At 39.7% G+C, this 23,914-nt stretch overlaps 2 protein-coding genes across 2 annotated transcripts in view; both read left to right on the forward strand.

The window, feature by feature from the left end:
• The first annotated feature begins 10,441 nt into the window (after positions 1-10,441).
• Positions 10,442-23,914, forward strand: part of KIF27 (kinesin family member 27) — a 93,743-nt gene continuing 80,270 nt past the window's right edge. Inside the window, exons 1-2 of the mRNA XM_036261637.1 lie at positions 10,442-10,514; positions 17,473-17,857. Of these exons, the coding sequence (XP_036117530.1) occupies positions 17,560-17,857 (298 nt within the window). The 5' untranslated portion in view covers positions 10,442-10,514; positions 17,473-17,559. The remainder of the gene's footprint in view (positions 10,515-17,472; positions 17,858-23,914) is intronic.
• On the forward strand, positions 11,277-11,866 carry LOC118629909 (centromere protein R-like). Its single transcript, XM_036261638.1, has one exon. It carries the CDS (start codon positions 11,508-11,510, stop codon positions 11,757-11,759), a length of 252 nt encoding a protein of 83 aa, XP_036117531.1. The 5' UTR covers positions 11,277-11,507; the 3' UTR covers positions 11,760-11,866.

Below are 23,914 nucleotides of genomic sequence, written 5' to 3' on the forward strand. Positions count from 1 at the left end.
GATCATGATAATCCTGTTCTCTGCCTGTGACTGCTTTAGTAATGGGTGTAAAATCTAGTTCTGACTCTGGAGAGGAAGTCTGCAGGGAGGCTTCTGGGAAAAGGTTTCCTGACTTTAAAGAAAGAGACATAGGACAAGGATCTCTTCCTCTGAGCAGTGTTCTGTCTGAACATGATACCTAAAGCTGCAGTCGCCACTGTGTGGACCCGGAGCCGTACCACACCTGCCCCGTCTGAGCCCATCTTAGTTATGGACTTCATTTCTGAGACAGTAAACACATTACCTTATTACTGCCATCATTTTGAATTTTCTGTAATTTGTAGTAGAAAGTGTCATAACTAATAGTTTCAAATATAACTTGCTCTTGAGGTTCTGGCAAGCAGAAGCAAAAAGTTCTGGCCCTGAAGCCTCCCAGGATTTCTATTCCTGTTGCTCTTCCTCTCCTCACCCTCTGCTGTCTGCTCCTGTACCTTTTCTTCCCCTTCCTCTCTTTTCCCTCTTCCCCTCCTCTCAGCTCTCTCTCTTCCCCTCTCATCTCTCCTTCCTCCTCCAGGCTTGGCCAGCTCTGAGCTTCCTGCTTTCTCCAGTTTACTTCATTGTGTAAAAATGACAGGGAAGGTGTCCAAGACCCAGTTGTCTTTTCTCTTGTGCCACTAAGCACAGCCTGGACTCATGATCCAAGATGTCTGTGTTCTAATCTAGGCAGCAGATTGAAGAAACTATGAAGCTGAATAGTGCCATGTTGACAGGAAGGCTGTAGCAGCTATCATGCATTTTTGCCTTAATCTCACTTACCAGAACTTAGTCTTGTGACCACAGCTAACTGCCAGGGAGGCCAGGAAAGTAGTCTCAGTTCTGATTATTGGGTACCAACTAAACTGTGTAAGGAATGTGGATGGGTATTGGGAAACAGTAAATTCATCACCAAGCATGGATCTTGTAATTTTCATACCTGATACAGACTAAGGTTTTAAATAACATTTTACCTAATGGTTTTAACAACCATTGGTGATCATTTTCCAGATCTGTTATTTCATTAGGGATTTATAAAATTGTAATATTCTTGGTTTTATGGGCCTTGTGCATAGATAACTTCCCTCTTGTTGGATTTCAGGGTAGTCTGGGGAACATAATGAACATGAAGCCAGCTCCTGAAGTTCTAGAAGGTGGGAATGTAGAGATAGGATCTGAAAAGTTGTTTCTGTGGTGTTGATTCATTCCCCACTCCCTCCTAAAGACAATGAATGAAAATGTGCACAGTTCCTGGAGCCCCCTGATCACAGCCCTCCATTCAGAGAGGTCTTGTTTCCTATCAATAAACCAGTTCCCTAGCTGAGATTAAACATTAGTTCTAATTCCTTGGTGACTCACTTTCAATGGCTTTTGCTTTTTGGCCATGCAATCATTTGCCTCCCTCTACAAACTCAAGTATTTAGCCACAGTGCCATGTCAATGCCCTCCAATCAAAGTACACAGGTTAGTTAATCACTTGTTGCAGCATGGGGCCTCTCGGTAAGAGGATGATTTGGGGGAGTGCCTAAGGAAGCAGGGTTCTCTCTAGACTGGATGCTGTCAGAAAATGGGCAAGTCTACCACTGGCCAGCTCAATAAATCTTAAGTATAAGGAGGGCAGGCTAGAGCAGGGAAAAAGCTGAAAGTGGTAAAGAAGCAGCAGTCACTTATTTTAGCCAAGATAGAAGGACGTTTGGTACTACATGTGTGTGGCACAGTGGCTTTGTTTTTGTCTGTGCTTAGATAAAATTATCAAGTGGCCTTATTTTGTCTCACATTATCATGGTGACCACGTCTGATGTTGGTATTCTATGAGCTCATGTTCAACAGTAGTCTAACATGGCAAAGCTATGAATGCCAGGTCAGCTTTTGTGAGGGGCTGCTTTTGTTTTTTTCCTCAACTTTTACCCCTCCCCCCCTCATTAACATTAAAGAACTTAATATATTTCATTCACTTCAATTCAGAAATCTTATATTGAGCTCCTTCACTGTGTCCCCTTCCCTGAAGCTGAATGGGTACTGGTTTAATAATCTGGTGAAGAGGTACAGGTTAAATGAGCCACAGTATATGACTTAGGAATCAGCTCTGAGGAAACTACACCTTCCTTTTCTTGTGAAAGGGACTGAGTCACCTCTCTCTCTCAGTAGACTTTAATCACTTTTCTTTCTCCCCTCTCTCTTTTTTTTAACCTTGGTTTTTTTATTCTCATCCCTTTGGTGGATGCTATTGTCAAAACAAAACCTGAACAAGTAAGGAAATTGATCTTACTCAGTCTATTGCAATATGAAGAGCACCCCAGATCCAAAGTTAAAAATCTCTTGGCAGGGTGGTGTTGCCCTAGTATTTTATGAAGAGTAGACAAGTTACAGGTCAGGGGATTTTACAGGTGAGGTTGTTTTTAATCAAGAGAAATCTCTTTAGGTTACTGAACGGGAAATGTTTATCTCTGTGTCTAGCTGGTTTCAGGTGAATAGTTTTACTTTTAGCTAATCATTCATGAGACAAAGACTGAGGAACTGGAGAGTCTGGCCTTGTCAGCAGGTTTAGGCAAAAGGAGAAAGATGTGTGTTTGGCCTTATCAAAGGCAAACAAGGGAGATGTGAGAAGGAGTCAACAATTAGTCTTACCTAAGTCACATAAAGAATAGTGGTCTTGCCCTGGCCTGTTTGGCTCAGCAGTTGAGTGTTGGCCTGTGGACCAGAGAGGTCTGGGTTCGGTTCCCGCTAGGGGCACGTACCACCAAAAAAAAAAAAAAAAATGGTGGTCTTTTTAGGTAAACCATTTCCCAGAATATAAAAGGGTGGGGGATTTCTCAATGTCACTGTTTTCTGAAAGTACAGAGCTCAGGTAAAGTTCAATATTGTCACCTTCAACCCTTTCTGGTGCTTGTGCATTGGTTGGGAACAAAGTAGGCTGTCATGGCTTAAGGAACATTTTTATTTGCACATTCATTGTATTTGCTCCCAAACCATTAGAGGTAATGACTTTCAAAGTAAGGAAATCCAGAATTATAATTGTGAGTTCTCCACAGTGTAAAATGTCCAGAGTCAAGAGCCAAGAGTCTGGGCTTCCCTAAGGGAATTAGGATATGCTCACTGCCTTGGTCTGTCATCAACTTTTTTTTTTTATCCTCACCCGAGGACATTTTTACATTTTTTTGTTCAGATAGAGTGTGTGTGTGGGGGGAGAGAGAGAGAGAGAGAGAGAGGGAAACATCGATGTGAAAGGGACACATTGAGTAGCTGCCACCTGCACAACCAACCAGGGCCGGGGACAAACTGCAACCGAGGTATGTGCCCCCAGTGGAAACCGAACCCAGGTCTCCCTGGACCACAGGCCAACGCTCTAACTACTGAGCCAAACTGGCCAGGGCTGTCATCAACTTTTGAACAAATCAGTTAAAACCTCTATGCCTATTTAATTTACCTATGAAATGGGATAATTTGATTTTTTAGTTCTGGTTCCAAGTTTCTTTTTGTATCATTTTATAGAATGTATGCATGTCTCAAATTATTCATAGGATGAGGTAGGATGAGACTACAGTGGTTAATTTTATGTGTCAGGCCTGACTGGTGTGGCTCAGTGGTTGAGCCTTGACCCATGCACCAAGAGGTCACTGGTTTGATTCCTGGTCAGGGCACATGCCCAGGTTGTGGGCCAAATCCCCATTGGGAGTCATGTGGGAGACGGCCAATGGATGTTCTCTCTCACCGATGTTTTTATCTCTCTCTCCCTCTAAAATCAATAAAGAAAAAAATTTTTAAAAAGGAATTCATAATTAAAAAAATTTTTATGTGTTAACTTGGCTGCACTATGGTGTCCAGTTGTTTGATCAAACAGCAACAGATGTTGCTGTTAATTAACATTTGCAATCAATAGACTTGAATAAAGCAGTTATACTCCATAACATGGGGGAGGGGGGTTTACCTAATCAGTTGAAGACCTTACAAGCCAAGACAGAGGTTTCCAGAAGAAGAAACAACTCTGCACCAAGACTGAAACATAGAAACCCTGCTTGAGTTTCCCACTTGTTGGCCTACCCTGCAGATTTTAGAGTGAAGGCTACCACATCAACCCATATCTGAATTTCCAGTTTGGTGGCCTGACCTATAGATTTCGGACTTGCCAGCTCCCACAATCATGTGGGTCAATATCTTAAAATAAATCTCTCTTACTCTCTCTCTAGATGGATGAATAGATAGATAGATATTACAGGTCTATAGATAGACCTATTTCTATCTTTATCTCACTCTTTATTCTATTGGTTCTGTTTCTCTAGAGAACTCTAATACAGGTATGAGTAAATAATATGGCAAAATAACTTTGGTCTAACTCAGGGATATTGAATATAAAATAAAAAGCTAATAAATGAATGGTGGGACTAAATTACTTGTCAAATTCCTTTGAGATATAAAATTCACTGTCTAAAGCAATTGGAAGTTTGAAGAAATATATTATTGTGACATTCATCTAAGTAAATTTCTCTTCTCATGTATACATTCCTTCTTTTCTGTTTCCTTTCTGTTTTAATTTATTTGTTTGAGTTAAGGACATTTTAGTTTTAAGTGAAAAAAAAAAAGATAGACTGAAACTAGCTTAATGCAAAAGGTAATGTAATGATAAAAAAAAAAAAAAGGATAAATCCAGAGTAAGAACTGGTCTTAACCATGCCCAGACACCATACCTTGCATTTCTTTTTGCTGTTTGAAGAGAGAACTCTTTTTTAAAAAATCTATAATTATTTATTTTTGTAGTTTTTCATTTAATATTTTATTTATTTTTTAATTAATTAATCAATTAATTTCTGTTACAGATGTTTCTCCTTTTTCCCCCTTTGATACCCTCCTGCCGATCCTGCCCCCCCCCCCCAGCATTGTTGTCTATCTATGTCCATTGGTTATGCATATATGCATATCAGTTCTTTGATTTATCTCTTCCCCCCTCCCCACGTCCCTCCTCTGAAGTTTATCAGTCGGAACCCTACTTCTATGTTTCTGGGTCTATTTTGTTCATCAGCTTATTTTGTTCATTATATTCCACAAATAAGTGAGATCATGTGATATTTGTCTTTCTCTGATTGACTTATTTCACTTAGCATAATACTGTCTAGGTCCTTCCATGTCATCTCAAAGGATAAGAGATCTTTCTTTCCTACAGCTGTATAGTATTCTATTGTCTATATGTACCACTGCTTTTTTATCCACTCATCTATTGATGGACACTTGGGCCATTTCCAGATCTTAGCTATTGTAAATAGTGCTGCTATGAACATAGGGGTACATATATTCTTTCTGATTGGTGTTTCAGGCTTCTTAGCATATCTTCCTAGAAGTGGGATCACTGGGTCGAATGGCAGTTCAATTTTTAATTTTTTGAGGAAACACCATATTGTTTCCCATGATGGCTGCACCAGTCTGCATTCCCACCTACAGTGTACTAGAGTCCTCTTTTCTCCACACCCTCGTCAGCACTTGTTGTTTGATGATTTGTTGATGGCAGCCATTTAAGATTTTTATATATACATATATATATAATTTTTTTTTGAGAGAGTGGAAAGGTGGGAAATTGAGAGAGAGAGAAAGAGAGAGAGAGAGAGAGAGAGAGAGAGAGGCATCCATATGAGAGACATATTGATTGATTGCCTCCTGAACAATCCTGACTGGGGCCGGGGATTGACCTGCAACCCAGGTATGTACCCTTGATGGGGAATCGGACCCGTGCTCCTTTGGTCCTCAGGCTGACGCTCTAACCACTGAGCAAAATTGACCAGGGCCTGTCTTATGTTTTATTTTATTTTATTTTATTTTTTTATTTTTTTATCCTCACCCGAGGACATTTTTACATTTTTTGTTCAGAGTGGGAAGGAGAGAGTGGAAGAGAGAGAGAGAGAAACATCGACGTGAAAGGGACACATTGAGTGGCTGCCACGCACACAACCAACCAGGGCAGGGGACAAACTGCAACTGAGGTACGCGCCCTTAGTGGGAACTGAACCCTGGTCTCTCTGGACCGCAGGCCGACGCTCTAACTGCTGAGCCAAACTGGCCAGGGCTTATGTTTTATTTTAAGTATGTTTTTTAAAATTGATATTTAGAGAAACAGGAAGGGAGAGGGGGAGAGAGAGAGAGAGAGAAACATTAATGAGAGAGAAGCGTTGATCAGTTGCCTTCTGTATGCATGCACCCTGATTGGGGATTGAACCTGAAACCTGGGCATGTGCCCTGACTGGGAATCAAACCAGCAACCATTCGATGCATAGGGCAACACTCAACCAACTGAGCCACACTGGCCAAGGCTGTCTCATGTTTTTTATATGTGTGTCTCTCCCCTGAACAAAGTTGAGAAAATTATCATTATTCTAATCACCTAATGACTTAAAAAAAAATGTCTGGAATACTTTCTTTTATTTTTTCCTGGTTAATATTACCCCAGCTATGTGCTTTTATTTATTTATTTTTCATTTTTTAATTTTTATTCTCATCCAAGGACATTTTTCCATTTTTTTGTTCAGATAGAGTGGGAGGGAGGGAGAGAGGGAAACATCGACATGAAAGGGACACATCAAGTGGCCACCATCCGCACAACCCAGCCAGGGCCAGGGACAAACTGCAACCGAGGTACGTGCCCTTAGCGGACACTGAACTCCGGTCTCTCTGGACCGCAGGCCGGCGCTCTAACCGCTGAGCCAAACCAGCCAGGGCTAATCACCTAATAACTTTTAAGTACTTACTGTTCTGTGTTATTTACAATTATTTCCTCCTTTCAAACCTCACAACAACCCTGTGAAGCAGAGGTGATTTTTATTTCAGTACTTCAGGTGAGAAAACCATATATTATTTGCATCCTTTGTTTGTAAGCATTTTCTTCTACCAAATTTTTGTAAACATGAATTTCAGTGAGGACATAATGTTCTCTTTTATAAATGTACTATTGTCAATTTAGTAATCCCTTTCATTGAACATGTATGTAACTTCCAAGTTTTTGCTACTATAAAGAATATGCTTGTACATGATTCTTTTATCAGTATCTCTATTTTTTTAGGCGAGATGACACGAGGTGGAATTATGTATAAAAGTGTCTGTCTTGCCCGGCTGGTGTGGCTCAGTGGTTGAGCATTGACCCATGTACCAGGAGGTTGCCAGTTCAATTCCTGGTCAGGGCACATGCCCAGGTTGTGGGCCTGATCCCCAGTGGGGGACATATAGGAGAAAGCCAATCAATGTTCTTTCTCTCTCATCGCTGTTTCTATCTCTTCTCCCTTTCCATTCCTCTCTCTCTCAAAAAAAATAAAAATTAAAAAAATTAAAAAAAGTGTCTGTCTCACTTGCCGATATCACATTAGGATCAGTGTTGACAACTTAATAGGTGAAAATGGTTTATCATTTCAATTTGCATTGTTTGATTTATTAGCAAAGTAAAACAATGATGCAAGTCAGACTTTAGCTTTCTTCTAATCCTCTGCCTTCTAGGTCCACATGATCAAGCTTTGGTTTTATTCATCATGGGACTAGACTCTGACAGGCATATCTTTAAGTTCCTACAAACAATCCTTTGTCACAAATGCTTTCGTTAGCTGTGCAGAATTTATTGAAGATTTTCTAGGGGAGAGAGAGGAAGGGGTTCACATCACATACCTCACAACCTAAAGATCCCTATTAGTGATTTCTGTTCTCCCTGGAATCACCTCATCAGCTATCCTCTTCCTCCTCTCTGATTGCCTCTTCCCTACACCTTCCCTTTCCTCCACCTTCCTCATTCCTTCTCAAGTACAGTCACATAATTCTTCCCTTGGTCTCATATTAACAACACCATCCTCTTAGAAGCCTTTGTACCGACCAAATCAAGCCCAGGAGGCTTATCTTCCACTTGGGCATAGGCTAGCAAAGCATCTTCGCAGCAAAATTCTGTCTTTTGGTACATGGATTTCTCATTCCAGCTGCTAAGAAGTAGTATTCTCTATGACATTACAAAAAGTCTACAGGCAAACAACAGATTTGTGGTCAGACTTGTGTTCTAAGTAGATCACTATATGAGGTGTAGAGGATGGATTTGTGAGGGCAAGATTGGAGGCAGGTTCTCGCCCTGCCAAGCCGCTCCACTCAGGGTCCTCTCTGTAATGCCATTCAATTGCATCGGTTTCTTTAGAGAGGCACAGCCCTCCTCTTCCTTTCACCATGCCCAATCTGAAGGCCAGTTTCCTCTTGGTGCCACTCTCCAAGACTCTCCAGTTCATTCTTAGAGTCTCCTTTGACTTTGGAGGGAAGCCTCTTACTTGTGAACCCACTATTCACCACGCTACAAGGCCTAAGACTACACAACTTTCCCTTAGCACTCAGGTCCTTTGAATGAGGACTTTAAAAGGAGACAGGGTTGGAACTGGAGTGGAATTAGCTTTGATCTGCTATATATCCCGTGTGTGTGTGTGTGTGTGTGTGTGTGTGTATCTGTGATAATGACTGGTGTTCACTTTATAATGTGGGAAACTTCATTGACCCCTTCTCTTCAATTTTGGACTCAAGACACCAATTTGGGGGCAAAAGGAAATGTCCCATTCCAATCCTGTTAAGCATTTGCTGACCTCCTCTGCAAATGTGTGGCCTCCTGAATCCTACTGCTGAGCCTTCCTAGGAATTCTCAAATCTCAATTTTCACTCTTATTCACTGAGGCGTTGTCAGTAGGCCAGGCTTATCTATCAATTTGCTGTTGTGAAGCACAACTTTTTTAAAAGAGTTCTAAAAATGCAACATAATTAACAAAGTCATATCTTTGAATTTGAAAAATTATTAATTAAATTATGATTAATTAATAATAATTAAGCAGCTCTTTTTCACCTTCACCCCTACGTTTCATGAGAGAAGGAATGCTTTTTGAAGATGCTTAGATTGTACTGCCAAAAGTGGGAGGCACTGAGGCTATTTTAAACTAAATTGGAAAAGTTAAACACAGAATTACCACATGACCCAGCAATTCCTCTCCTAGATCTATACCCAAAAGAACTGAAAACAAACATTAAACAAATACTCCTACATGAATGTCATAGCAGCATTATTCATATTAGCAAAAAAGTAGAAACAATTCACATGTCCATCAACTTGTGAATGGATAAATAAAATGTGGTACGTCCATATAAAGACATTTATTATTCAGCCATAAAAGAGAATAGAAAGTACTGATATATGCTACAACATGGGTGAACCTAGAAAACATTGTTTAGCAAAAGAAGCCAGATAAAAGACCACAAATTATGATTCCATGAATAGGAAATGTCAAGCACAGGTACATCCATAGAGACAGAAAGCAGATTACTGGTTTCCAGGCATTGGGGGAGAGGGGAATGGGAGTAGCTACTAACTGGTTCAGAAAATTTCCTTTTGGGGTGATGAAAATGTTTTGTAATCAGACAGAAGTCATGGTTGCACAACATTGTGAATGTCTAACATGCTACCGAAGCCCTGGCCAGTGTGTTCAATGGTTAGAACGCTGGCCCAAGCACTGAAGGGTGGTGGGTTGGACCTGGTCAAGGGCATATACCAGGTTGCAAGTTCCATCCTCTGCCCCAGGGTGCATGGGGAAGGCAACCAATCAATGTTTCTCTCTCTCCCCCACTTCCACTCTCTCTAAAAAAACCAACACAACAAAATGCCACTGAGTAGCACACTTATTTTTTATTCCTCACCCAAGGATACTTTTCTATTTATCATCAGATAGAGTGGGAGGGAGAGAGAGAAAAACATCAATGTGATAGAGCCACCTGGACTGGTTTCCTCCCCAACGACCTGACCAGGGCTGGGGAGGAACCGTAACAGAGGTACCAGCCCTTGTCTGGAATCAAAGCCGCAACTCATTGGTCCGCTGGCCCACGATCTAACCTCTGAGCCAAACCGGCCAGGGATGAATAGCACACTTTTAAAGGGTTCATTTGATGTTATGTGAACTTAACTTCAATAAAAATACACTGAATTGGTGGCTTAAATATTAAAATGCAACGTGAATCTTTCGCACATTCATTTTACAAATCCGTGGAGAGTTACTTTGGCCCAGCAGTCTGAAAGGGGTTCCTGGCTGTTGGCTTTATAGCGTCGCTGGGCGGGAGGCCTCCCCAGGGGCTGGCTGGTATGCTTTCCCGAGGCGGGGAGCGACAGGGCGGGGCTTGACAGGGTAGGGCGGGGCCTGGGGCGGGGTCAGACGCGCAGCGTGACGCCCAACCGGAAGGGGGCGCGTTGGCGTCGGGCTTCGCCGGTTGCCGGGAGAACCCGTGACAACAAAAGGCGCGGACGGCGGCGGCCGCGGCGGCGAGTGGGAAGGAAACTGAGGAGTTCTGCGCTGCGCTCGCCGCCAGAGACCGGGACTTTCTCTCGCCGGTCAGTGTGCGGCAGGCGGGAGGACCGGGCCGGCGGAGCTGGGTGCGGTGCGGCGCGGCACCCTGCCATCCTCGCTTCTGCTGCGCCTCGGACCAGCCGTCGGGAGGGGAAAGCGCCTGCCGCACAAGGGCCGCCGCAGGTGGGCTGCGGGGGGCGGTTGGGGCGCTGGCGAGGCCGATGACGGCGCCCGAGGGGGTGCTGGGACCCCAGTCGAGCGGCCGGAGGAAGTTGGGTCCCCCTGAGAAGGGAGGGGGGAAATAGGGATGCGTGGGAGCGCGGGACCCAGCCGCCCTGAGGTGGCTCCTTGTGTATTTCTCGTGTTCGTACTTCTAACTGCGGGATCTGGAAGGCCCACCCCTTTGGGGGTTTCGTTTTGTCGCAGGCCGCCTCTTTTCCTTCGCGGATGTTGAAACTTCGTGCATTTTAAGTGTTATAGAAGTCCAAAGGCCCCTCCCTCAGAGGTAGTCGATAACGGATAATGACCAAATTTCTTCTTTGAAACACCTCTAAAATAACACCGTCTTCTTCAAGTTTTTAAATCTTGGATGTTTTCCCCTCTTTACTCCCTGTATGCTCTGTCTAGTTCTTTATGTATTTGGAGCCTTTTCTGAGATCCTTATGTGATTCACTATCCATTGCTGGGAAGTTTCTCGTGGAAATATTAACAAGCCAAAAGTTTTAAGACACCACTACTTCTGAAAAGCCAAGGGCACAGGATGGTAACAGTATTTGGAAACGCTTATTTGTGGTTAATGACATGGCACCGGTGAGGAAGTATTTCTCTTGCCGTTGCTCAGATTTCAAACTTGCATTGAGTATGCCTAAATATTAGTGCTCTGGATTTTTAAACAAATTCTTGTATATTATATATATATTTTTGCAAGTCAAATGTTTACGGGCCCTTGCCTTTGTAGCCAAATTCCTGTTATAAAAACCAAGAAAATGGGGGAGCATTTGAGATCATGCTTCTCGACATGTTGCCCGTTTTATTCAGATACATTTTTATAAAAGTTCTCCACAGGTTTGCACATTTCGTAGGTCTACAGTCCATTCCCCTCCTCAGTGGGAATGAGAAAAGTAAATGAAAGCAGAGGAGGAACTTTTACATCTCTAACCACTTTGAAAAATATTAATGGTGTTGCTATGTAAAGTTGAGAAATCATCAGAAGAAATTGTGGAAATAATGCAAAGTATTATACAGGCTTTGGAGGGCAGTAGAAAGCTTGAAAATCTCATTGGTATCTCCTGTGGATCATGTTTCTTGAAAAGAGAAATTCAGAAAACGGAAGAACTAATGACAAAAGTCACAAAACAAAAACTGTTTGAAAAGAAGAGTTCAGAACTTTCTAACAAAGAAGTTAGAACTTCCTCACCATTGATTTAAATCAACATCCTGTGTGAAACACAAGTATGCTATTACAAAAAATAAAACAGGAAGGCTACACCAGCCAGCCAAGATGCTGACATTTGGGCACCCTGATTACAGGTGGTGATAAGGACAGTGATGTTCCTGCTGATTAGGCAGTGATTCAAGGCTGCTTTTCTCTGCTGACCTGCCCTTTGAGTCTTTATGCACATTTACTTTGAGAAATACTTCTTGATTTTCCCTTTATCACACTGAGAAACATATACCTTCTTGAACCAGCCTGTGGTTGTCCCTGTCTAAAACCAGATTTTCTTTGTGTGTTTAGCTTGCATTGTTTTAAAATATGCCACCTCTTAGTTAATGTGCTTTATGTCTGTCTTATGAAATAAATATATTCATTAAAAATATATGTTGATGGCCCTGGCTGGTTTGGCTCAGCGGTTAGAGCGTCGGCCTGTGGTCCAGAGAGACCTGGGTTCGGTTCCCGCTAAGGGCACGTACCTCAGTTGCTGTTTGTCCCTGGCCCTGATTGGTTGTGTGGGTGGCAGCCACTCGATGTGTCCCTTTCACATCGATGTTTCTCTCTCTCTTTTCCTCTCTCTCCCTCCCACTTTATCTGAACAAAAAAATGGAAAAATGTCCTCTGGTGAGGATATATATATATTGATGGGGAAACAAACCTAAGAAAATGAAAATATCCCAATTACACTTAGCATTTTTTAAAAAAATTTCTCATACAAGGATACTTTTCTGTTTATCATCAGATAGAGTGGGAGGGAGAGAGAGAGAAAAACATCAATGTGATAGAGCCATATGGACTGTTTGCCTCCCCAACGACCTAACCAGGGCTGAGGATGAACTGAAACCGAGGTACAGTGCCGTTGACCGGAATCGAACCTGAGACTCACTGGTCCGTGGGCTGATGCTCTATCTGCCAAGCCAAACTGGCCAGGCACACTTAGCATTTTTTATTAGCAATTTCTTTGGAAGTACTTAGGCTTGGCTTAATATAGACCATGACTTATTTTAATGTGATGAAACTTCTAATGTAGGTGTTTAGAGACATTCGGAAGAACCAACTCAACACGACACCTCTATAATTTCTTTGGAAAAGTTTCCGGTACCAAATGCTTATAGAGTCCTTTAGGGTCCCAGAAAAGATTTACCATACATTTGAGTATTTATTTTTCAATGCTGAATTTTAGTAGAATGAATAAAACTGACAAGATTACATGCATCTCTTTAGCCATTAAAGATAGTTTGCTAACTCTGTTTTGGGATTTTATAGCCCAAGGGAGCTGATATATTTTTTTACTCTCTGTGGGCTCATAGTAGGGTGATGTAAATGTTTTTTGTTATTGTGATCCTTTTCAGACTATCCACTTGCAAAGTTATAATTACACAGTACTGCTGCAGATTTTCTTAAAGGCTAGTGAATATTAAAGACGTCTTAATTAACATTTCCATAGCAAGTAGTGCTGAAAATGTTACTTTAGTTCATTAGTCTATTAGGTCACTTAATGATATTGTTCAATACTTGCCTTCTCCCAGACTGATTATTTTTCATAATGTGCACTAAAGGTTATCATAGATTACTTGTTACATTTTTAAACTTTTTATCCTACCAAGATAATATTCGTATACCAGTTTTTTTTTAAAAAATATATTTTTTAATTGATTTTAGAGAGAGAGGAAGGGAGAGGGAGCGCAATAGAGACATCAATGAGAGAGAACATCGATTGGCCACCTCCTGCATGCCCCCCACTGGGGATTGGGCCCACAATCTGGGAATGTGCCCTGACAGGAAATCGAACCCGCAGCCTCTTGGTGCTTGACTTAACTAATGAGCCACACCAGCTGGGCCATGTACCAGTTTTTATGTGAACATATGAACATATGTTTTCATTTCTGTTGGGTATACACCTAAGAGTGCAGTTTCTGGGTCAAATGATAACTCTGTTTAACTGTTTTTTAAACTATACTTAATAAGTACTTATTTTCATTTAATAAAAATTTGCATACAATAAAATCCAGATTTTTAAAAAATGTACTCTCTGTTTAACTTTGTGAGGAACTGCGAGACTGTTTTCTAAAGCAGCTGCATCATTTTACATTCTCATCAAGCATGTATGATGGTTTTGTATTCTCTACATTCTTGCTAATGCTTATTATAATCTATCTTTTCTATTAGATTTGTATTAGTGGACGTGAAATAGTACCTCATTGTGGTTTTTGTTGTTGTTAATCCTCACTCAAGGATATTTTTTCCATTGATTTAAAAAAATTTTTTTTATCCTCACCCGAAGACATTTTTTTGTTTTTTTCCAGATAGAGTGGGAGGGAGAGAAAGGAGAGAAAGAGGGTGAGAGAGAAAGGGACACATCGAGTGGTTGCCTCCCATACAACCCCAACCAGGGCTGGGGACGAATCACAACCAAGGTATGTGCCCTTGGCCGGAATTGAACCCACGACTCATTGGTTTGCGGCCGATGCTCTAACTGCTGAGCCAAACCAGTCAGGGCCCATTGATTTTTAGAGAGAGTGGAAAGGAGGAGGAGAGAGAGGGAGAAAGAGAGAGAGAGAGAAAAACATCGACCGGGTCTGGGGATCCAACCTGCAACCCAGGCACATGCCCTTGATCAGGAATCGAACCTGTGACCCTTTGGTGCAAGGGCTGAAGCTCTAACCACCAAGCCACACCTGCCAGGGCTCATTGTGGTTTTGATTGCATTTCCCAAATAGCTAATGTTGCTGAGTGTCTTTGCCTCTGCTTATTGGCTATTTTAATTATTTTGAAGAACTGTCTTTTCATAACCTTTGCCTATTTTAAAATTGGGTTGTCTTTTTACTATTGAGTTGAATAGTAGTTCTTTTTATATTCCAGATACATTCCTTATTAGATATATGACTTGCAAATATTTTCTCCCATTCAGTGAGTTGTCTTTTCACTTCCTTAATGGTATCTTTTGAGGCATAAAACTTTTAGATTTGATTAAGTATATTTTATCTATTTTTTTTTTTTTATTGCTTATCGCTTTGCTTTTGGTGTTATATCTGAAAAACCATTTTCTTTTTTCTTTTTATTTTGGTACGTGCCCCTAGTGGGAATCGAAACCGGGACTCTGGTCCTCAGGCTGATGCTCCAACCACTGAGCCAAATGGCCAGGGCATCTTTTTTTTTTTTTAATTATTTTTTCTTTATTGATTTTAGAGAGAGCGGAAGGGAGAGGCAGAGGGAGATGGAAACATCGAAGAGAGAGGACATTAGTTGGGTGCCTCCTGCATGCCCCCACTGGGGATCAGGCCCACAACCTGGGCATGTGCCCTGACGGAATCAAACCGGCAATCTCTTGTTACATGGGTCGATGCTCAACCACTAAGCCACACTAGCCAGGCTGAAAAACCATTTTCAAATCTAAGGTTAGGAAGAGTTAACCCCATGTTTTCTCTCAAGACTTTTATAGTTTTAATCCTTACATTTAGGTCTGTGAACCATTTTTGAATGAACTTTTGTGTATGTGAAGTAGGAGAAGTAGGAGTCCAATTTCATTCTTATGAGCGTAGATATCCAGCTGTCCCATGATCATTTATTGAAAAGACTGTTTTTCCCCATTGACTTGTCTTAGTATGCTTGTTGAATATTACTTGCCTATAAACATGATAGTTTATTTCTGGATTCTCAATTATTTTCCATTGATCTTTAAGTCTGGCTTATTCCTGTACTACACTGTCTTGAAACTGTTGCTTAGTTTTAAAACTGGGGAAGTGTGTCCTCCATATTTGTTCTTTTTCACTATTGTTTATGTTATTCTGTGTCCTTTGAATATTTCCATATGAATTTTAGGATCGGCTTATCAACTTCTACAAAGCTGGGATTTTTTTTGGAGAGAGAGAGAAACATCAGTGAGAGAGAACACCTGTTGGCCACCTCCTGCATTCCCCAACTGGGGATTTGGCCCACAACCTTTGACCAGGAATCGAACTGGTAACCTCTTAGTGCATGGGTCAATGCTCAGCCACTGAGCCACACTGGCTGGGCGTCAGCTAGGATTTTGATAGGACTTGTGTTGAATCTTTAGATCAGTTTGGAGGATATTGCCATCTTAAATGTTGTCTTCCAGTCCATAAGCATGAGATGTTTTCCCATTTATTTAGATCTTCTTTCCTTTCTTTCAACAATATTTTGCAGTTTTCAAAGTATAATTTTTACACATCTTTCTTTCTTTCTTTGTTTATTTGTTTGTTTATTTATTTATTTATTTATTTATTTTTATGCTCACCTGAAGACATTTTTGCATTTATCTTCAGATAGAGTGGGAGGGAGAGAGGAAGGAAGAGAGAGAGAAACATCGATGTGAAAGAGACACATTGAGTAGTTGCCACCCACACAACCCCAACTGGGGCCAGGGACAAACTGCAGCCGAGGTAAGTGCCCTTAGCAGAAACCGAACCCAGGACTTTTCTGGTCCACAGGCCAATGCTCTAACCGCTGAGCAAAACTGTCCAGGGCACATCTTTAAAAAAATTATTCCTAAGTATTTTATTCTTTTGATGCTAATGTAAATGGAATTGTTTTCTTAATTTATTTTTTAGATTGTTCATTGTAAGTGTAGCTACCAGTTTAATTTTTAATGTATTAATTCTACTAGAGATTGTCACAAATAAGTAATAAAATGCCCAGCTGGAGTGGGTCAATTGGTTGACTGTCGTCCCATGCACCAAATGTTGCTGGTTTGATTCCCGGTCAGGGCACATACTTAGGTTTAGGGTTTGATCCCTGGAAGGCAACTGATCAATGTTTCCCTCTCACATTATGTTTCACTTTCTCTCTCTTTCTCTCTCTTTCTCTCTCTCTCTCTCAGAATGTCCTTGTGTGAGGATTGAAAAAAAAAAAAAAAAGTATAACATAATTTAGGAGAAGAAAAGCAGTTTTTCTGTTAGGCTTGATTGTTTTTTAATAAAATATGACTTTTCAATTTATGTTGACTGCCCAGCCAGTGGTTGAGCTCAGTGGTTGAGCATTGACCCCCTGGGTTGCAGGCTCCATCCCCAGTAGGGGCCGTGCAGGAGGAAGCTGATTGATGAGTCTCTCTCACATAGATGTTTCTATCTTTCTCCCCCTCTCCCTTCCTCTCTCTCTAAAATCAATAAAGGAAAAATTTTTTTAAAAAGATGTTTCTATTTCTTTCTCCTTTCCTCTCTCTCTAAAACTAAAAAAATATATAAAAAAATAAATTTATTTTGACTTCTGGCAATCCTTAAAATTATTTCATGTATTTATTTATAATATTTGTGGCAAAGAGAAGATGTTATTTTTCTATATATAGCTATAAAACCTAGTACAAGGATTTGCTTTTAACACGTGGGCAATCACCCACTTATTTCCTTGCCATAATTTTCTAATTCCCCAATTATTAAATATTAGATTAATGAACCGGGAAGCATATTATCATTATAGAAAGAAGGGCACAGTGGAATCGCATGTGCTTATCATTTAGTTCCATCATTTACCAACGCATGGTCTCCACCCCCTAGATTATTTTAAAACATATTCAGACATCATATTATTTCATCTATAAATTGTAGATGTACTTTTGTAAGACAGATTTACTCTTTGTAACTGTCTTATGTTGGAACAAAACCTGCTGTAATTGACTTTACTTTAGGCGATGATTTGTTTATTAGGATAGAGGAGTTAATAATTAAATTTTGTTTTTATTTTGATACACAGGAGTCCAGATCTTATGTAAAATGGATGGTTCTCACACTAGACACTGAATACCAAATAGAAAATATATTTAGCAAAATCTAAGCTGCCATGGAAGAAATACCAGTAAAAGTTGCTGTAAGAATTAGACCTCTGCTGTGCAAAGAAATTCTTCATAATCATCAAGTTTGTGTGAGAGTTATTCCAAATACCCAGCAAATTATCATTGGGAGAGATAGAGTCTTTACTTTTGATTTTGTTTTTGGCAAAAATTCCACTCAAGATGAAGTTTATAATACCTGCATAAAGCCACTAGTGCTGTCACTCATTGAAGGCTATAATGTAACTGTTTTTGCCTATGGACAAACTGGATCTGGGAAGACATACACCATCGGAGGAGGCCACGTTGGTAAGATTCTCATACTCTGACTTTTGAAACACTTGAAGGAAGCTAAAACATAACAGTACCTGACACATAGTAGTTGCTTAGCATATTGATTGAATGAAATGATGAATAGGATAATCAAATGTGCTCATATGTTATCTTTGAAACATTTGTTTTTAAATATTGACGTTTCATTAAACAATTTAATTGTATTTGTTTGAGAAAAGAAGTTTAAGATAATGTTCATTGTTCAGCCCTTTGACATTTTTTCTGTTTTATTGAACTAAATTTACATATAATATTGTATTAGTCCAAGGTATACAATATAATGATTTAATATATGTTTATATCACAAAATGATTACCACAGTTAACATCAATCACTGCACACAGTTCCAAAAGATTTTTCTTGTGATGAGAAATCTCAGCAACTTTTAAATATACATATATAGTAATGTTAACTACAGTCACTGTACTGTACATTATGTCCCCAGGACTTACTTATAACCGGAAATTTGTGGCTTTTGACAACCTTCGCCCCTTCCCCTCCCCCCACCTCTGGCAACCCTTGTCATATTGAACAGAATTTAGATTAGAGAGATATGAATTAACATCATCAGATTTTCATCTTTTTTTTCTTCAGATTTTACATCTTTTAATAGTCCACTTGTAAATATTAAGTCCTGTGAATAGGACTTAGAGAAAAGTAAGAGAAATGTATTATGTAGTTTAAAGTGTCTTTTTACATTTTCTAGCCAGATTTCAATATCAGCTTTATTGAGGTATAGTTGGCAAAATTTTATATATTTTAAGTGTACATTATGATGATTTGTACACTTCATGGTATATTGTGAAGGAATTCCTCCTAGTTGACGCATCCGTCACTACACACACAGATTTCTATTTTAAATACTGAATACTTTAGGATATAATTTCTCCTGCTTTTACTAGACTGGAGAAGGTGGTATTATAAAGTTTCCTTTAGAGCTGGAAGGAACATTGAAAATAATTTCTGTTTGTTTACAACTTGAGTTGCTCCAGCCACAGGATGCTGCAGGGCTTACTGAGGTAGGTGGCTGGTGACAGCTGGAATTGAAAGCCAGATTCTCTGTTGAGACAGTTTATTGTATTGGTGTTTTTATACTAAAAGCAAACTTTTGAATGTTGTATATATGAAGTTATCATTAGTAGTCTCTGTATGTGTAATGACCTTCCATATTTTTTCTCTGTTTTCATAGTCCTCAAATGTAGAATGTGTGACTTTCAGAAACATCTCTCATTAAGTGCAGGGATGCGCGGGTAGGTTTGGAGGGTGACTGTGGTTTGAGGAAAATTAAATGGAAGAGACTTTAGTGCCCAGTGCTACTGCCCTCCTCAATTTTTTATTACTTTTTTTTATTATTATTTTTATCCTCACCCAAAGACATTTTTCAATATTTTGTTCAGATAGAGTGGGAGGGATATATATATATATATAGAGAGAGAGAAACATTGACGTGAAAGGGACACATCAAGTGGCTGCCTCCTACATGACCCAACCAGGACCGGGGACAAACTGCAACCAAGGTACGTGCCCTTAGCGGAAATCGAACCCGGGTCTCTCTGGACCGCAAGCCGCCGCTCTAACCGCTGAGCCAAACTGGCCAGGGCTATACATAATTAGGAGGTTGTTTTTTTTTTAATCCTCATCCGAGGACATTTTTCCATTTTTTGTACAGACAGAGTGGGAGGGAGAGAGAGGAAGAGAGAGCGAGGGAAACATCGATGTGAAAGGGACACATCGAGTGGCTGCCACCCACACGACCAACCAGGGCCGGGGACAAACCGCAACCGAGGTACATACACTTAGCGGGAACCGAACCCGGGCCTCTCTGGACCGCAGGTGGACGCTCTAACCGCTGAGCCAAACCGGCCAGGGCCATAATTAGGAGTTTTAAGATACTAGATAATTTTAGGGTTTCACTATAAAATAAATTTCAGGTTTTCTACTATTGTGGCTTTTCTTGAAGATTGTAGGTTTTTTTTTGATTGGCCAATGTTTTATGACCTTAAAGTCTCAATATGTGCTTTATTCTAATAGGAGTATAATAAAATGTTCAGATCTTGGTGGCAATAATAATTACACTGATTTTTTTAATAATAAACATTTTTTTTTCTCTTTATTGATTTTAGAGAAAGGAAGGGAGAAGGAGAGAGAGATCAAAACATCGATGAGAGAGAACATCGATTGGCTGCCTCCTGCATGCCCACACTGGGGATCTAGCCCGTAACCTGGGCATGTACCCTGACCGGGAATCTAACCGGAACCTCGTAGTCCATGGGATGATGAACTACAGCAACTGGGCTTATATTGTTTTTAATAAGAGGCCATGAGTATAATTTTAATTCTTTAAGGGAAAAAGTTATCTATTGTCCTAAAATACTTTAAGTACTCTAAGGTACTCTGTACCAGAGAAATAGAAACAATTTTTGATGGTGTTCATTTCCCCCTAGTTTTTTAAAAAAAAATTAATGTTCATTGTAAAAACAATTGCCAAGTGATACTTAAGAAATTAAACAAATGAATGTTCCTCTCATCCCCAGGAAGTAACAGTTTGATGTGTACCATTCTAGAGCACTCTAGACATTTTTCTAGACACATTACGAGTACACATGTAGTTTTTGTTTCTCTTTTTTGTTTATTTAGTGGGATATTATACCTGTGATTCCGTAGCTTTCTTTTTACATTTAACAATATAAAATGTCATTTTATTTCTTCCCATTTGGGCCATAGAATTTCACCTTAATTTTTTGGCTGTATAGTATTTTATAGTTTGAATGGATGGATCATGGTTTATCCATTCTCGTATTAATGGACATTTAGGTTGTTTTGATTTTTACTTAAAAAAGAAGTTGCAGTACATATCTTTGTACATTTAACTTTCTATTCATGCATTAGTATTTCTGTAGAATAGATTCCTAGAAGTGGATTTGGTGAATCAAAAGTCATGCACATTTAAAATGTGGATAGATACTGACAAATTACCCTCCAAAAAGGCTTGTACTAGTTTATATGTATTCCCACCACCAGTATATGAAAGCCATTTGTTCATATCCTTATCACATACTGGATATTATAAATCAAAAGTGTTTTATTTTTACCATCTGATAAGTGAAAAATTGTGTTTTGTTTGAAGTTATACTTCTTGGTGTATTAGTGAAATAGTGAGCATTTTGATTTCCCAGACTGACACCAATTCTGGGTTATTTGTCTGCTGTTTGATTATTGGCCATGAAAATCACATTGTTCCCCCCTTCCCCAATAAATAATTTATTGAGCATTTGCAGTGTCTAGGGTACCATGTTAGGTACTATGGCAGAATGAAGATATCTTATTTTTAAAAAATATGATGCTTATTTAAACTAATATTAATTTTTCTACTTTTCAGAACCTTGGTTGTACTGGCTTTTGCCAGGCTTAAATTTCTCTAAAAAAATTGTTTTTCCCTGTATTCTTTAAATAGTATATAATAGCTAAATGATGGCTGTTGAGGTATAAAACTTTATAAGTTCTATGAAATTGTTTATTTCAAAAAGAAAAATATAGCCCTAGCCAGTTTGGCTCAGCGGTTAGAGCGTAGGCCTACGGTCCAGAGAGACCTAGGTTCGGTTCCTGCTAAGGGCACGTACCTCGGTTGCAGTTTGTCCCCAGCCCTGGTTGGATTGTGTGGGTGGCAGCCACTTGATGTATCCCTTTCACGGAGATGTCCTCCCCTACCCCCGCTCTATCTGAACAAAAAAATGGAAAAATGTCCTCCTGTGAGGATAAAAAAATAAAAAGAAACATATAATAAAATATGCAAAAAGAGAAATATTTTACTTCAGGAATATAAGCCTAGCATTGAAATGTGTTTTTTAGGTTACCAAAATGCATGTTGAAACTTTATTATAAATATTATTTGAAATTGAGCTTTTTGATAAATATTTTGAATTATTTTGCTTTTTTGTTATCTGTTGAAGTGGAGAAAGGCCAACTATATGTACTGGACAATCAAGAATGCTTATATATGCTATAGTTTATAGATATTGCTATTGGCTTGTTCCTGGAAACTCAAAAAGGAATCTTCACTTTCTCCGTTGTATTGGAAAACCTACGGCTTCCTTTGCTTGCCACACGATGGCAGTATTGCATCTTAAATTAGGTGAAAGGCAATCCAGTTTAATAGAAGTTCAGATTTTCAGGATGACTTGCCAAAAATCTTAACATTGGTAATCTTCAACTTGGAAACAACTTGGTTTTAAGGTTCATTTATGAGCCATCATTTTGTAGCTTGGAATATATTTTCCATGAAACAATGCTGAAAATGGTAGGCAGTTTTCTTTCTTTCTTTTTTTCTTTTATTCTCATCCGAGGACATTTTTTTTTAATTTATCTTCAGATAGAGCAGGAGGCAGAGAGGCGGGAAGAGAGAGAGAGAAACATCAATGTGAGAGAGATCGACTGGTTGCCACCCACATGACTCCAACTGGGGCCGGGGACAAACTGCAACCGAGGTACGTGACCTTAGCGGGAATTGAACCTGGGACTCTCCAGTCCGCAGGTGGACGCTCTAACTGCTGAGCCAAACCGGCCAGGGCGCAGCGTTTGTTTCTTTAAAAAAAATTTTTTTTAATTGATTTTAGAGAGAAAGGGAGAAAGAGATAGAAATATCGATGAGAGAGAACATTGATTGGCCACCTTCCACATGCCCCTCACTGGGGATTTGGCCCACAACCTGGGCATGTGCCCTGACCTGGAATCGAATTGGTGACCTCTTGGTGCAGGGTTGACGCTCAACCACTGAGCTACACCAGCCAGGCAGTAGGCAGGTTTGTTTCTAAATTGGCCTACAGAAACTTATTTAACCTTAAGTTCCAATTCATTCTTTCATTTACTTTAAATTTTATCTTGTACTTTTTTTTCCATTATTTAAAAAATGTGGTAAATATGTATATATAACATAAAGTTAACTATTTTAAGAGTACAGTTCTGACATTAAATTCACAGTGTTTTGCAACCATCACCGCTTTTTTGCAGCACCCCAAATAGAAACTTTGTACCCATTAAGAAATAACTCCCCTCCCCCACCCCCTGTAACCTCTAATTTAATTTCTTTCTCTATGAATTTTTATCTTCTAGATAGTTCTTACAAGTGGAGCCATGCAGTATTTGTCCTCCTGTATCTGGATTCTTTCACTTAGCATAATGTTTTCAAGGGCATCCTCCTATAGCATGTATCAGAACTTTATTCCTTTTTATGACTGAATAATATACCATTTTATCTATATGTCATATTTTGTTTATCCATTCCTCTGTTGGGGGCACTTGAATTGTTTCTTCCTTTTGGCTATTGTGTATAATGCTGCTATGGACATTGGTATATAAATATCTGAGTCCCTTGTATGCATTTTTGTTCACTCATAGTGTTATTGTACTGATTTGTGTCCTGGGTTGTAGAAATGATGGAAGAGAAGAGGTATATAGAGTCCTTTGACTCTGCTTTTTCCCCTGATCTGATCCAGTGTCATGACATTAAATACTCTCTATATGTAGCTGACTTTCAATTTTATCTCCAGTCCAGACTACTGTCTTGAACTCTGGACTTATATGTCCAACTGCCTGTTTAGTCTTTGCAACTGGATACTAAAACATCTGTCTCAGTTGGATGCTAACAGATGTCTCAAGCTTAATTGATCAAAAAATGAACTTCTGTGCCCGGCCATTGTAGCTCAGTGGTTGAGTGTCGACCCATGCACCAAGGGGTCACCAGTTAGATTCCAGGTCAGGGCACATGCCCAGGTTGTGGGCCCAATCCCCAGTGGGGAGCATGCAGGAGGCGGCCAGTCGATGTTCTCTCTCATCGATGTTTTGATCTCTCTCTCCTTCTCCCTTCCTTTCTCTAAAATCAATAAAGAAGAAAAAAAATGTTTCTATTTCCCTCCCCCTCTCTCTCTAAAAAATCAATAAAGAAAAAAAAAATTTAAAAAAATGAACTTCTGCCATTTTCCCTTCAAACCAATTCAATCCCCACTCTTCCCTTATCATTTTTTATTTTTATCCTCA

Source organism: Molossus molossus, unplaced genomic scaffold, assembly GCF_014108415.1.
Source record: "Molossus molossus isolate mMolMol1 unplaced genomic scaffold, mMolMol1.p scaffold_m16_p_14, whole genome shotgun sequence".
Taxonomy (NCBI): domain Eukaryota; kingdom Metazoa; phylum Chordata; class Mammalia; order Chiroptera; family Molossidae; genus Molossus; species Molossus molossus.